This window comes from Schistocerca piceifrons, chromosome 1 (assembly GCF_021461385.2).
Source record: "Schistocerca piceifrons isolate TAMUIC-IGC-003096 chromosome 1, iqSchPice1.1, whole genome shotgun sequence".
In the NCBI taxonomy this organism is placed as follows: domain Eukaryota; kingdom Metazoa; phylum Arthropoda; class Insecta; order Orthoptera; family Acrididae; genus Schistocerca; species Schistocerca piceifrons.
Genome location: NC_060138.1, coordinates 1,126,017,072 through 1,126,030,740, shown reverse-complemented (window position 1 = coordinate 1,126,030,740; position 13,669 = coordinate 1,126,017,072). Strand labels below are relative to the sequence as shown.

At 39.8% G+C, this 13,669-nt stretch overlaps 1 protein-coding gene across 2 annotated transcripts in view; it reads right to left on the bottom strand.

The window, feature by feature from the left end:
* Positions 1 to 13,669, bottom strand: part of LOC124779165 (serine/threonine-protein phosphatase 6 regulatory ankyrin repeat subunit A-like) — a 303,064-nt gene that overhangs the window by 72,272 nt on the left and 217,123 nt on the right. For both annotated transcript variants that reach the window (XM_047253694.1, XM_047253693.1), the window contains exon 12: positions 320 to 418. In XM_047253694.1, coding sequence (XP_047109650.1) covers positions 320 to 418 — 99 coding nt within the window. The remainder of the gene's footprint in view (positions 1 to 319; positions 419 to 13,669) is intronic.

The window sequence follows — 13,669 nt, the reverse complement described above, 5'->3', positions numbered from 1 at the left end:
CAAGAATTTCAGGAATTCCAAATTAGAGATGAATAATGCAGCACTCAAGTACAAATCTGTCTATCACAAGTTCAGAGTTCTATATCCATTACAGAGGAACCTTATTTTCTTTTTGATAATGTGTTAAGATTTTTGAACAACAATAAAAATTGCTGTCAATAATTGCAAATAAGTTAAAAAATTGGAGAAGAAATTAAAACAGGAGAAGAAGTTTATAATTAATAATTACATCAGTTATTTGGATGAAAACTCATGAACATAATGTACCATCAACAAATGCAAATACAAAAATCAACATGACAATTAGTAAACTACTTACCTCATCGTAAGTACCCCTATATTTCATGAAGATGGGAGTTCTACCATCAGCATCCACAGCATTAACATCAGCTCCTGCATCAATGAGAACCTTCATAATCTGCAAAAATATTAAAAGTAAAGTTATACTCTGCCAATTATAAAACACTTTCATTTAAATATGATATGGAAAGTTCTGGGAGAACGTGTGTATGTGTTCTGATGAAGAACAAACATCATATGCCATGCAAAAATGTTCCAGTTCTTCTTTATGTACATGTACACTGTTCACTGCCTCAATAGTCTTTTAAATATTTTATACAAACAAAGGAAACTCCAGGTTGGAATATCAGCAGTATAATGAAAAGATAGACTGCTACTCACTGAAAAGATGACACACAGAGTTGTAGTTAGCTACAACAAAAAGACAGTTACACACTAGCTTTCAGCCAAAGCCTTCTTGAGAAAATGAAACACACATACATTCATTCACACAAGCATGCATACATGATCACCATCTTTGGCAGCTAGGAACAACATTCCGGTCATCTTTATGGTGAGTAGCAATCTATCTTTTCCTTATATTGTAAATATTTTGTGCTTAAATCCTCTGGGTTTTCTTTTACTGTGGGGTATAAACTCTAAGTATAATGGTGGTATCTAATGTACTCTATTATATGATCAGTTTCTTCTATCTACTTCATACACAATTCGCATAACACAGATAAGCAGCTACACTTAACAAGTCCTGAAAGTGTCAAGATACTTATAAACCAATTTCAGTATCAAACTTAGCACCCAGGTCTCCGCACATATTAACTGTTCGTAAACAAGAATTTAAATGTAGACTGTTAATAATTAATTACCCACAAAGTAAGTCACAAACAGTATTTATGTACAGAAGTTCTCATGCTGATAACTTCTGTAAGGTTACAAGCCATAGGTTTTCTGTGTATAAACTGATCAGGGAGAGTGAAGGCTGTGTTGAGGAACACTTAGCTGATGAGGAAGCTGTCTGTATGATGTGAGATGTATGCCGGAAGGAAGGCTGGGCAGCCCAGCCATAGATGGCTATGCAGCTGCTTGCAATCAGGACAGTTGCTTAATCCACATTTTTCATACCAAAACATTTGGACAGTAGATTAAAAAACTATTAAGTCAACGAAAAGGATCCTTTCTCCTATCAGTATCATATCAAGTGCGATATAAGCCAGTTGTGTTAAGGGCAGGTACACCAGCCAGACGGGCAGAAATTTTATACAAGATTTAAAGAACATTAAGACCTGGCCAATTCCATGTCAGCTCTCACAATGCATTTGACTGACAACCATTATCAGCTGCAGCGCATTAGCATTAACTTAATTGTCTTACACATTGCAAAGAAATGTTGGACACTGAAAAAACTGAAATCTAAGAAGTCTTTATCCCCATCCTTTTGATACAATTAATGAATGAACAGACCTGTATCATAGAAATATTTTAGTTAATTATGACATTATCCTTGCAGATTAAGGTGTCCATATAACGTGAAATTTTCCTAGATTTTTTAAATGTAGAGGTCTGTAGTGATATGTCCCATTCCTTGAATGAGAGGTACCATGTCCTTAAATACAGAGAAAAGGTCTTTGTGACAGAATTGTCGATAAGTGGTGAGCACCCTGCTGCTGGGAGGTGTTTTAACTCTTCGGTGCTGAAACGAGAGTTAACAGTCCAGTGACTGTATGGATGTGGATAGCAGTCAGATGACCCTGCCTGCTGTGTTAGAGATAGGAGTTTCACAGAGCAGGTGGTGCGGAGGAAAGAGCTCCATTAAATCTAAGATTGCAAAATGTTGAAGATAATAAATGTATTGTATTTGTTAATTAGCAATTTGAATATCAGATCTTCTATGTACATAACACATAGAGACATCATATGAGTGGGTAGCTGTCCTCGTTTATCATGTATTGAGCTGTAATTTTGAAGATAATATAAGAAGGTGAATTGAATCATACTTCTTATTTATGAAGCGAGTGAATGAGAAGATAATTTTCCACAGCTTTATCTGCAGCCTGTAAGGAGGCAAAGTCTGAGCCATGGTGGAGGAAGAAGCCACACAGATTCAGGGCACAGAATAGCTAGACCCTGATTAATAACATTTAACAGTGACTGAATATTCAGTAAGCAACATTCATTGTGTATAAAATGAGTATTCAGGTGGCAACTTATTTAGGTGTTTGGTGCATGGGGTGAAGTTTAACAAACCACCACGTAGCCCAAGCCAATGTGAAACACTTCAGGTCCTCTTCTCTCTTAATGTTGTGATGGTTCTGTCTCATTTCTGTTGTTAATTCCTGCTTTTACACTTTAAAAAACTCACCAATTTCATGGATTGTGTGCAGCTATTTATTTATTTTAGCTTCACCACTCATGGTTAGTATTTACTATTATATAGTTTTTCCCATTTGTGTTTCCGGTCACACAGATGGGGGAACAACTGTTACGGAAGTTTTGTAAGTAATTAAGTAATTTCACAAGCCTCCCCCCCCCCCCCCCCCAATTTTTATTGCATTTTACACTTTTTATTATTGTTTTAGGTCTCTTTTACTCTTCTGACACAGAACCCTTTGTGCCATGACAACACTGGGATGAGGGTGTCCTCAGATGATTAAGTGATTTTATTTGCAAGTAACATCTTGTTCTCTGCTTTAAACCTGAAATTTTAGCCACATAGTTCCTTATGTGATGTTTTAGACTTGAGAATCCCCTCCCTTATGTGTGTAACAGAATTATTTTTAATATTGTAGTTTACACCAGATGATGGAACCGTAACTGTTCTGAAACAGGTCATGTAGCCAATAGTAGATTGTGGATTAAGCAAATGTCCTGCAGTTTCTTCATTATTCAAAATTAAATTGTACATTCACAAGAAAGAAACATAACAACAGAAGGATGATCCCATTGAAGTTGTTGCTATCAATGTACTGCCAAGAAACTTTTAATGTTGTTGAACAATGCTGTTGAATTTTTCCATTTGTGCTCCACATTTTCATTTTCAGCACCGAATATTTCATTGATTCATTTATTTATTTATCCATTTGTAGATAATTAAAATTGCATGGATGTTGTCAAAACATAAATACATAAAATAAAGACACAGAGAATGCTGACTACACAGACACTCCGCAATCTGTATCCAGGCACTCTTGCCAAGCAACAATTATTTTCCAACCTTTCTTGATATTTCTTGTAAAAACCATAGTCATACTTTCTATCACAGTCTTATGATCACTGATACCTTCCCCTGCATCAACTGATTTGATAAGTTCAGGTCTGTCTGTTGTTCGGAGGTCTCAGATGTTACCTTTGTGAGTTAGTTCTCTGATTATCCGCTCAAAGTAATTTTCAGACAAGGCATTCTCAATAATGTCACATGAATTCCTGTCTCTGGCACCAGTTTTGATAGTGTGACTATCCCCATCTATATCTGGCAAACTGAAGTCACTTCCTATTACAACAGCATGATCAGATAAGTTATTGACAACATCCTGCCAGTTCTCACTGAATTGCTCTACCACTACAGCTCCTGATCCAGACTGTCTATAAAAGCATCTGTTTACAATTTTTCACCAACCTCTGGCATTTAACTTCATCAAGATTAATTCGCATTTGGAATCTGTGATAACCTCACTAGAAATTATTGAATTCTTTACTGCAATAAATACACCACCACAATTGCTGTTCACTTCCCGTTTCAACAAACTTTCTGTCTGTAACACTATCTGTGATTTGTAACTTTCAAGAAGTGATACTAATTGTGGGACCTATCCTTGGGATGCTCCTGCAGTTCACTAATACCATATTCATCTTTTCTACATCCAATCTTTGAGGACGAGCATTCTCTCAGAATGCTATGGCTTATTTATCTTTGGTTTTGGCAGGCAGTTCATCTCTGATGCCAATGTGGTGGGTCCTCTAACCCAAAAAAAGACCCTAAGTGCACGCCACATGTACTTGGCTATGGACAGATTCTACACAAATCTCTGCACACTTTCCTACACACCTGCAGGGGATTTTTAATTCTTAGTTATCCTGTATGGCTGTTGTAACACTCTTCTAGAAAGGTGACTTAATCTGCCACAAGCGCTGCTCACTTTTGAATTTACAGAGAGACTGTATCCTCCCAGCATTTACTGTCCAGTTCTCCTGTGTAAGTAGTCAAAATAACTTCAGTAGGCTTGTTTTTATATAGTGGGGTTATTTTTAGTTTATTAGTGAGTAATTATTTTAGTTGTTAAGTGAGCTTTTAAGCAAAATGCATTTCTACTAACAATCACTGAGAAGTGCTTCGTTTGTGAGAGTGATGTCAGTGCCCTGCGTAGTGGGTAGCTAAATGTTGCATCTTTCTACTGTATATCATTGACAGCATATTGTAAAGCCATGTAGCAAAATTGTAGTCACTTGGAGATGAATATCCAGAAAGTTAGTGCACTTCTCTCACCTTTAATACTAGAACAGTGCAAGGGGTCAAAATGACACCTATCATACTTTTTTCTTCAATATCATATCCAATATTTTTACTTCAGTTCATGAAATCAAATTACTTTTTTGTAATTTTTTTCTCCTTTTTATGATGATGTCTTAGGATTTACATTTTTTTCCCCATTTAATACACCCAGAATGATGGAAGGGGTCAATTAAGATACCGTCTCTTGAAGAAGTCAGGTGTTGAATCAGAAACTGAAGATGAAGACATCGTGAAGAGGGAGAGATTAATGGATGGAGATTAAGATACTGATCTTCCCTGGTCAAAACAATTAGGGGATCAGTTGAGATATCCAGGTTCTGAAGTATTATCACCAGCAGAATGAACTAAAATGGTTCAATGTCTTTCTGTCAGTTTTACGGAAAGGAGACAGTAACATTACGGTCACCGAGATAATGGTAATAACAGAAAGTTGCTGCTAAGGGGATTGGTGTTGACTTGTGTTTACTCTACCAAAACAATTACACCAGCAGTTGGGTTCAGATAGTGCAATGAGCAGGTAGTGCAATGCAACAACAACATGACTTACATGAAGCTATGGCATGGAGAGCCACAGGATGGTTGGAGCGGGACAGACGTAGAGGGAGCTGGCTGCAGCTATTGGAGAGTCTGAAAGAAGGTGAGGCCAAGGTCATCCATTGGTTACATCTGCAAGAGATGACCACTGTATCCGGTTAACAGGCCATCGAGACAGGAGGCTGAATGCAACTCAGCTGCAACACACCCTCCAGACAGCAACAGGTTGCGCAATATCTACACAAACAGTCCGGAATCACCTTCAGGAATGTGGCCTCTATGCACGGAGACCTATGGTGTGTGTCCCATTAAAACCACAAGACCATTTAGCTCCAGAAACTGGGCAGACGAACATTAGGATTGGAGTTGTAATGAATGGTGCCAGGTGCTGTTCACAGATGAGTCAAGATTTTGTGTTAAGCTGGACAATCGTCATTCCCTCATCTGGAGAGAATGTGCAACTTGGAACGATCCTGCTTATGTGCAGGATACATCACCATATCATGGTGGAGGATGAATGGTGTGGGCAGGAGTCAGTATTGGTGGACGTACGGAGCTCTATGCCATTCAGAATGGCGCTTTGACTGCTCAGAGGTATAGAGGCGAGATCCCTCGACCTTTTGTTGTGCCCTACACTGGCACCATAGGAGATGGGTTCCTTCTGTTGGATGATAACACTCGTCCCCACAGAGCTGCACTGATGGACAACATGCTTGAAGCAGAGGGAATTGAATGAATGGAGCGCCCAGCTTGTTCACTGGATTTAAACCTGAATGAGCATGTCTGGCATGCACTTGACAGATGCACTGCAGTCATACCAGCACCTGATTGATAACCTCATACTGTTCATGCCACACAGGTGTGCAACTGTACTGGCCGTCCAAGGTGATCACACACCATATTAGAGGACCACAAGAATGACTGTTTCACTATTATGGTAGCCCCATGGTGCCTCGCTCTATGTAAACAACATGTAAACTTCAAGTAAAGAGTTGAGACAGCAAAATATTGTACTGTATCACACACAAATTACAATTTTAACCGATATCCGAAGAAAATACATTACCATATATCTATCGTGTAAGAAGTCTCACCTGATCCCCTAATTGTTTCAAGCAGTGTACATCAGTCCTCACCTCACACAGCAGTCCCAGTGGAATGCTTCTACAAATATCATCACTAGAGATGGAACTAAGTGGGAGATTGCCAATTTTTCATCTTTGGAAGAAGTTCAGCCACGAACACGCATAAGAAGTGAGGAGGACCTACTAAGTGCACTTGCCAACAAGAAGACGATGCTGTCATAAGTGCTTTCCATCTTATTTTTGATGAAGCAGTTGTACTTCTTATGATGAAACACATAGAATCAAAAGCTCAAAAAGTACTAAAACCAATTACTGGACCATGTCACTTTAGGTACTGGAAAAGCTGATAGCCATCGTATATGCTCTGGGTGTCAATTATACAAAAGGTATACATGAGAATGAACTTTGATCATATTCTCAGGGGTGTACTTTCATCCTCCATGTTATGCCAACTGAGAAACTCAACCCATGTTGATCGCTTGACAGTTAACAAATTTGTTCTTGTACCAGAAGTTTTGTGAAAGTTCACACAAAACAGTATCACACTTAATCCCCTGGAGAAAATTAACCAGAGATGAGCAACTATTACCAAGTAAAACAAGATACACATCCCCTTAGTTCATGCCAAACAAACGCAAATGTGGATAGCTGCTGAGGTTGTGACATTCGCCTGCTTTATTTCTTCATTGATTTTCCTCAGTGCTGACATACTACGTTGCTACACTGGCTGAAAAATGTGGTTTGTAATTTGGTCACTGACTACTGTAAATAATGTATCCAACAGGTGCACAGTTGTGTTTCACAATTCTTTACTTTCACTGTTCACAACCCCCCAATAATACACAGTTACATGGCCAGTGCACTATTCTTTAACTTTCAATAAGCCTCGTTGATAGTTTCCAGGCAAACCTCCACACACATTTCTGTTGAACATCAATGAGCAGTAACAACCTAACCACACAGTTCACAGTCTTTCACATAAATTTAACAGCCACCATCATTGCTTTAACACATGACCTATTGGTGTACCACTTATTTCACTGTTAAGTTGATGCATTGTTGTTGTTCTAACCAACACAGGTTTCTTGTCTGAAACTCGGCCGTGGACTGACTGTCTTCGGACCAAAAATTGGGCCCTTACATATCCTCACAATAATAGGTACTCAAACTATACATTGTTCGATGTTTAATTTACAGGAATTACAATTGAAATTTAACTCATTGTATTAACTGAATACAATGAAAAATTTGTTCTTTTTAACAGTTTCTTCTACTAAAAGAGGTAGGTTGAATTATTTGTTTAAATAATGAAATTAACAGATATCCTTCTGCAAACAATACTTTTGACAAAACTGTTAATTACTTTGGAAATAATTAAGGGCTGGGTTTGCTAACATTTTCAAATAAAGCCAAAGAGATCCTTTAAGAATACCATTAGTTGTGATGTTTAAAGCTTTCCCGGTGTACTGATTGTTCCATAAAAACACAGGAGAACTGCTGGATTTCAGTAACGTCCTGCCACGATATTTCAGTGCAGAGTCTTCTGGCCATCTTCAGGTGAGTACCATTGTAGTAGTACTGGCAAGTACGTGCTGAGCTCTGCTATTTAAAGCCATGCTGAGGTAACATTGCGCATGCGCTGCTCAGCGTGCACATTCATAACAACTCCGTGCACTGTGCCTCGCGCCCTCCATGGTGAAAGCTTGGCATATCGATATCAGATCAATTTTCATCTTTATGCAGATAACTACATCAACTATGAAGTTTCTCTGTAACAGGATTCCAAGCAGAGTTTAGATGATAACCCCTATCTCAATTGATGAGAGTCTTGTTGTCAGACAATCTGATTTCCACAGATTCATTGATAATTGAGCTCCAAAAGTTTGATGTATGGGCCAAAATTTTTGTGTCGTTGTAATTCATGGAGTGGTCTGTGAAAATACAATGTTCGGCGATTGCGGACTTGGTGGGTTGGAGAAGGCGAGTATGCCGTTGGTGTTCCACAATGCGTTCCTGCACAGTTTGTGTTGTTTGCCCTATACATGATTTGCTGCATTCACACAGAATCTTGTAAACACCTGATTTACGCAGGCCCAGGTCATCTTTAACGCATCCCACCAGTGATGAAATTTTGGAATGAGGGCGAAAGATGACTCTCACTTGATACTTTCTCAATATTCTGCCTATCTGTGAAGATATATTCCCAATAAATGATAGATAAGCAGGTTTGAAGGTCTGCATTACTCAGTTCACTTGCCTAGTTGAAAAGCCATTCTTCAGAAATACTTTTTGCAGGTATTCCAGTTCCGCTTGAAGACTGTTGGTGTCAGAGATGGTAGGGGTATGGTGGATTAAGGTTTTAAGAATGCCCATTGTTTGTGCTGGATGGTGGCAACTAGTAACTTGCAGGTACAGTCTGTATGAGTGGGCTTTCTGCACACTGAGTGACCAAGTGTGCCATCACTCTTACGTCTCACCAAGACGTCTAAAAATAGCAAGCAACCATCTTTCTCTATCTCCATGGTAAACTTTATGTTTTCATGTATGGAGTTCATGTGACGTAAAAATTCTTGGAGACGGTCCAAACCATGAGGCCACACTATAAAACTGTCATCAACGTATCGCCAAAATACTGTCAGTTTAAAAGTGGCAGAGTCGACTTCTCTTTCCTCAAAATCTTCCATAAAAAGATTGGCCACCAATGGAGACAAAGGACTCCCCATGGCAACACTGTCAGATTGTTCGTAAAATTCATTGTTAAATATAAAATATGTAGAGGAGAGAGTATGCTCAAACAACGCTGTAATGTCTGCACCAAACATATTGCCACTGAGGTGTAGTGAGTCCATAAGAGGCACCTCTGTGAAAAGAGAAACCACATCAAGACTGACCAATAAGTCGTTACTTTGCAGCTGCAGTGACTGAAGTCGGCAGATAAAATCACTAGAATTCTTTATGTGATGTGCACAATTGCCTATCACTGGTTTGAGCAAAGATGCCAAGAATTTTGTAGGTCGTAAGTGGCTTACAGGTTCGTGGTGCCTCCTCCGTTGGTAATGCTGGAATTCAATATGATGTTGGCCCACCCTTAGCCTTGATGACAGCTTCCACTCTCACATTCATACATTCAGTCGGGTGCTGGAAACTTTCTTGGGGAATGGCAGCCCATTTTTCACAGAGTGCTGCACTGAGGAGAGGTACCGATGTCAGTCGGTGAGACCTGGCACGTAGTCGGCATGTCAAAACATCCCAAAGGTGTTATATTGTTCTATAGGATTCAGGTCAGGACTCTGTGCAGTCCAGTTCATTACAGGGATGTTACTGTCATACAACCACTCCGCCACAGACCCTGCATTATGAACAGGTGCTTGATCATGTTGAAAGACGCAGTTGCCACCCCTGAATTACTCTTCAACAGTAGGAAGCAAGAAGGTGCTTGAAACATCAATGTAGGCCTGTGGTGTGTTAGGGCAATGCAAAACAACAAGGAGTGCAAAACATGACCACACCATAATACCTCCACCTCCGAATTTTACTGTTGGCACTACACACACTGGCAATGACGTTGACCGGGCATTCGCCATACCCACACCCTGCCAGTGGATCACCACATTGTGTACTGTGATTCATCACTCCACACAACGTTTTTCCACTGTTCAGTCATCCAATGTTTACACTCCTTACACCAAGTGAGGTGTCGTTCGGCATTTACCTGCGTAATTTGTGGCTTATGGACAGCCGCTCGACCATGAAATACAAGTTTTCTCACCTCCCACCTAACTGTCCTAGTACTTGCAGTGGATCCTGATGCAGCCTGGAATTCCTGTGTGATGGTCTGCATATATGTCTGCCTATTACACATTATGACCCTCTTCAACTGTTGGAGGTCTCTGTCAGTCAACAGACGAGGTGGCCCTGTACACTTTTGTGCTATATGTATCCCTTCACATTTCCACTTCACTATCACATCAGAAACAATGGACTTAGGGATGTTAAGGAGTGTGGAAATCTTGTGTACAGGTGTATGACACAAGGGACACCCCATGACCTGACCACATTCAAAGTCCGCTACTTCTGCAGAGCGCCTCATTCTGCTCTCTCATGATGTCTAGTGACTACTGAGGTCGCTGATATGGAGTACCTGGCAATAGGTGGCAGCATAATGCACCTAATATGAAAAACATATGTTTTTGTGGGTGTCCAGATACTTTTGATCACATAGTGTACGTTGCATGTCATCCATCATTTTTGACACCCTTGTACATTAAAGTTAATTAATGTCAATCTGCTTTGTAGAAAAAAAAACTACTAATGTTATTTGCTTGAATTGTTGTATAGCATTCCGAAAATGCAGCATCCCTTAGGCACCATATACGAGACAAGTGGGCAAGACCCAACAACTGGAGACAAGTATCCGCCGCACCCAATGCCTGATGGCCACAAACTTTTCATTTATTATCTGCTGGCACCTTAATTCTCTCTTGTCTCTATTTTGCATGGGTGCTTATTGCCTTATCAATTTCTTGTCATTTTTGCTAATCAGTGTTTTCAGGTGGGTGGTGCAGAAAATTTTCTTTGCTTTTTTTGTGTATTTGTTGCATTTGTGTCTTCCAATATGCCCCCCCCCTCCCCCATCTGTCCTGCCCCCTGCTCAGGCACCACAGCCACAAGCATTGGGTGCCACACAGCTAATGCAGATGTTTCAGTTTCAGATGCAGCAAATATCTACTCTGCTCAACATGGTGCAGCAGCTACTGGCCAATGCTGCATGCCCGACAGAACAAGCACTACTAGAGCTGCTATACCACCTTCTCGACAGTTTTGTGAACAAGATGAAGAATTGAACAAGTGGTTTCTTCAATTTGAGGTACACCTACTAGCCCACAATGTTGCAGGTACTGTGAAACTTCCATATCCATTATCCCAGTAGGACGTGAAGTGTTCAGATTAACTCAAACACACTTTCCTAATGTCACTCTGAGTGAACTTGTGTATGACAACGTTATCTCTTTGCTGACTAACTATTATGACCAACAAGTGAATGTGATAGCAGCTAGGAATCAATTCTTTCATCACAAAAAATTGTTAGAACAAACTTATCACGAGTGGGTAACAGATTTGCAAGGTATGAGAAGGAAATGCAAATTCAAATGTGTGTTGCAGTGTTTTATATTCAGATGTTATGTTTTGTTATTCAGATGTTATGTTGTGTGATGCAATCATGTACAATGTGCTGATGTCAAACTCAGAGAACAGATTCTGAAACAGTCTGATCCATCATTTCAGCAGGTAGTACAAAAACTAGATCAGTATGATTCCGGTGCCTTGTTGGCTCATAAATCTGAGCAGCCAGCTATTTGTTGGGATGAGTTACTTGCTTGTGATCACCTCACTCCGCACCGGCTGCTCGCGCTAGCCACATCGAATACACAACCTTCCGTGCCATGTAAGCAGTTCGCTAAACAGGCAGCTACACTGGTGAACAGAATTAAATCTTGCTCTAGGTGTTATTCATGGCACAAATGCCAAGAGTACCCCTATCGACAAGCTCAGTGTTATGCTTGTGATAGGAAAGGACATGTACAGTCCATATGTTTAGAACAAACATAAGAATCTGGTCCACTCACAAAAATCTAGTCACGAGACCCATGTCATTAATGCAGTATATTCCAAGTCTGCAACAGGCAAGTGTGCAGTTTTTAGAGTGATTCATCAGTCAAACAAACTTTTTGTTCATTTACTTATTTGTGGGAAATGTGGGAAATTTCATTTGGACACAGGTGATTCTGTCACATTGCTCAGTCATCACACATACGAACTGTTAGGCTCCCCACACCTGTCTAAAACTAGCATGCAGCTGACAGCTTATAATGGACTAGACATTCCCATTCTCAGAACATGTACTTTGCCTGCCATGTTTCGCTTGCATATGTGAACTGTGACTTTTACAGCGCTACAATCATGCAATTGTGAGAACATATTTGATCTTGACTCTTTTGATTTGTTTGGCTTCAACATTCAGGACAATGTGTTGTCACTGTCTGCATTCAATGCAAAAGACAGTGCAGCTAGCTTGCTAAAATAATTCCCAGAATGCTTTTCTGAAGGTTTAGGTAAAGCTAAAATTTTGATCATATGTTATATTGAAAGCAATGCTCAGCTGAAATTTTGCCAGGCCAGGACTGTTCCCATTGCATTACGGGACAAAGCCGCTGCTGAACTTAAAGAATTACAAGGTAACAAAGTTATTGCACCCATATCAGTTAGTCAATGGGCCAGTTCACTGGTTTTGCTCCCCAAACCTTCAGGTCGCATTCACCTTTGTGTTGACTTTAAGTCGACAGTCAACCCACAAACTGTCATTGATACTTATCCATTGCCACACCTAGAGGATCTCATGGACAAATTAGGCACTAGATGCTACTTTTCTAAAACTGATTTGTGTGGCACGTATCTTCAAATACCACTTGATGAAGAATCTCAAAAGGTGGGTGTAGTAAATACTCATTTGGGTTTGTTTAAATATTTGCATTTGCCTTTTGGCAGTGCTTCCGCACCTGCCATTTTCCAATGGTATTTGGAACAACTGACTGCACAAGTGCCAAACTGTTCAAACTATTTGGACAATATTGTAGTAGCAGGTCATACACCTGAAAAAATGTTGCAAATTTACGTGCTTTGTTTTGTGTGTTATCTGATGCAGGACTAAAGTGCCGACTGGACAAGTGTGATTTTTTTACACCTGAGTTGCAGTTATATTGGTCACATCATAAACAGTCAAGGCATACATCCTCTTCAGTCGCATTTGTTAGTCATACGTGATTTGCCAGTTCCTGGCAATATCACAGAAATGCGGTCAGTCTTGGGGAAAATGAACTATTATATTCGGTTCATACTAAATGCAGCACAAATCGCAGCTCCATTGCATCACTTGCATTGCAAGAATGTCCTCTTTGTTTGGACAGATGAGTGCCAAGTAGCTTTTCAAAAACTTAAAGATTCTTGCTCAGTGATCAATGCTTAACTCACTTTAATCCTGATAAACCAGTTGTATTGCAAGTTGACGCTTCCTCTTATGGAATCGGTGCAGTGCTTTCACACATAATTGGTGATAAAGACAGACCTACTGCTTTCACATCAAAAGTGTTGTCCAAAGCTCTGTGTAAATATTCACGAATTGGAAAAGAGGTTTTGGATATTGTGTATGGTGTCACCAAATTCCACCATTATTTGTATGGCAGAAAAT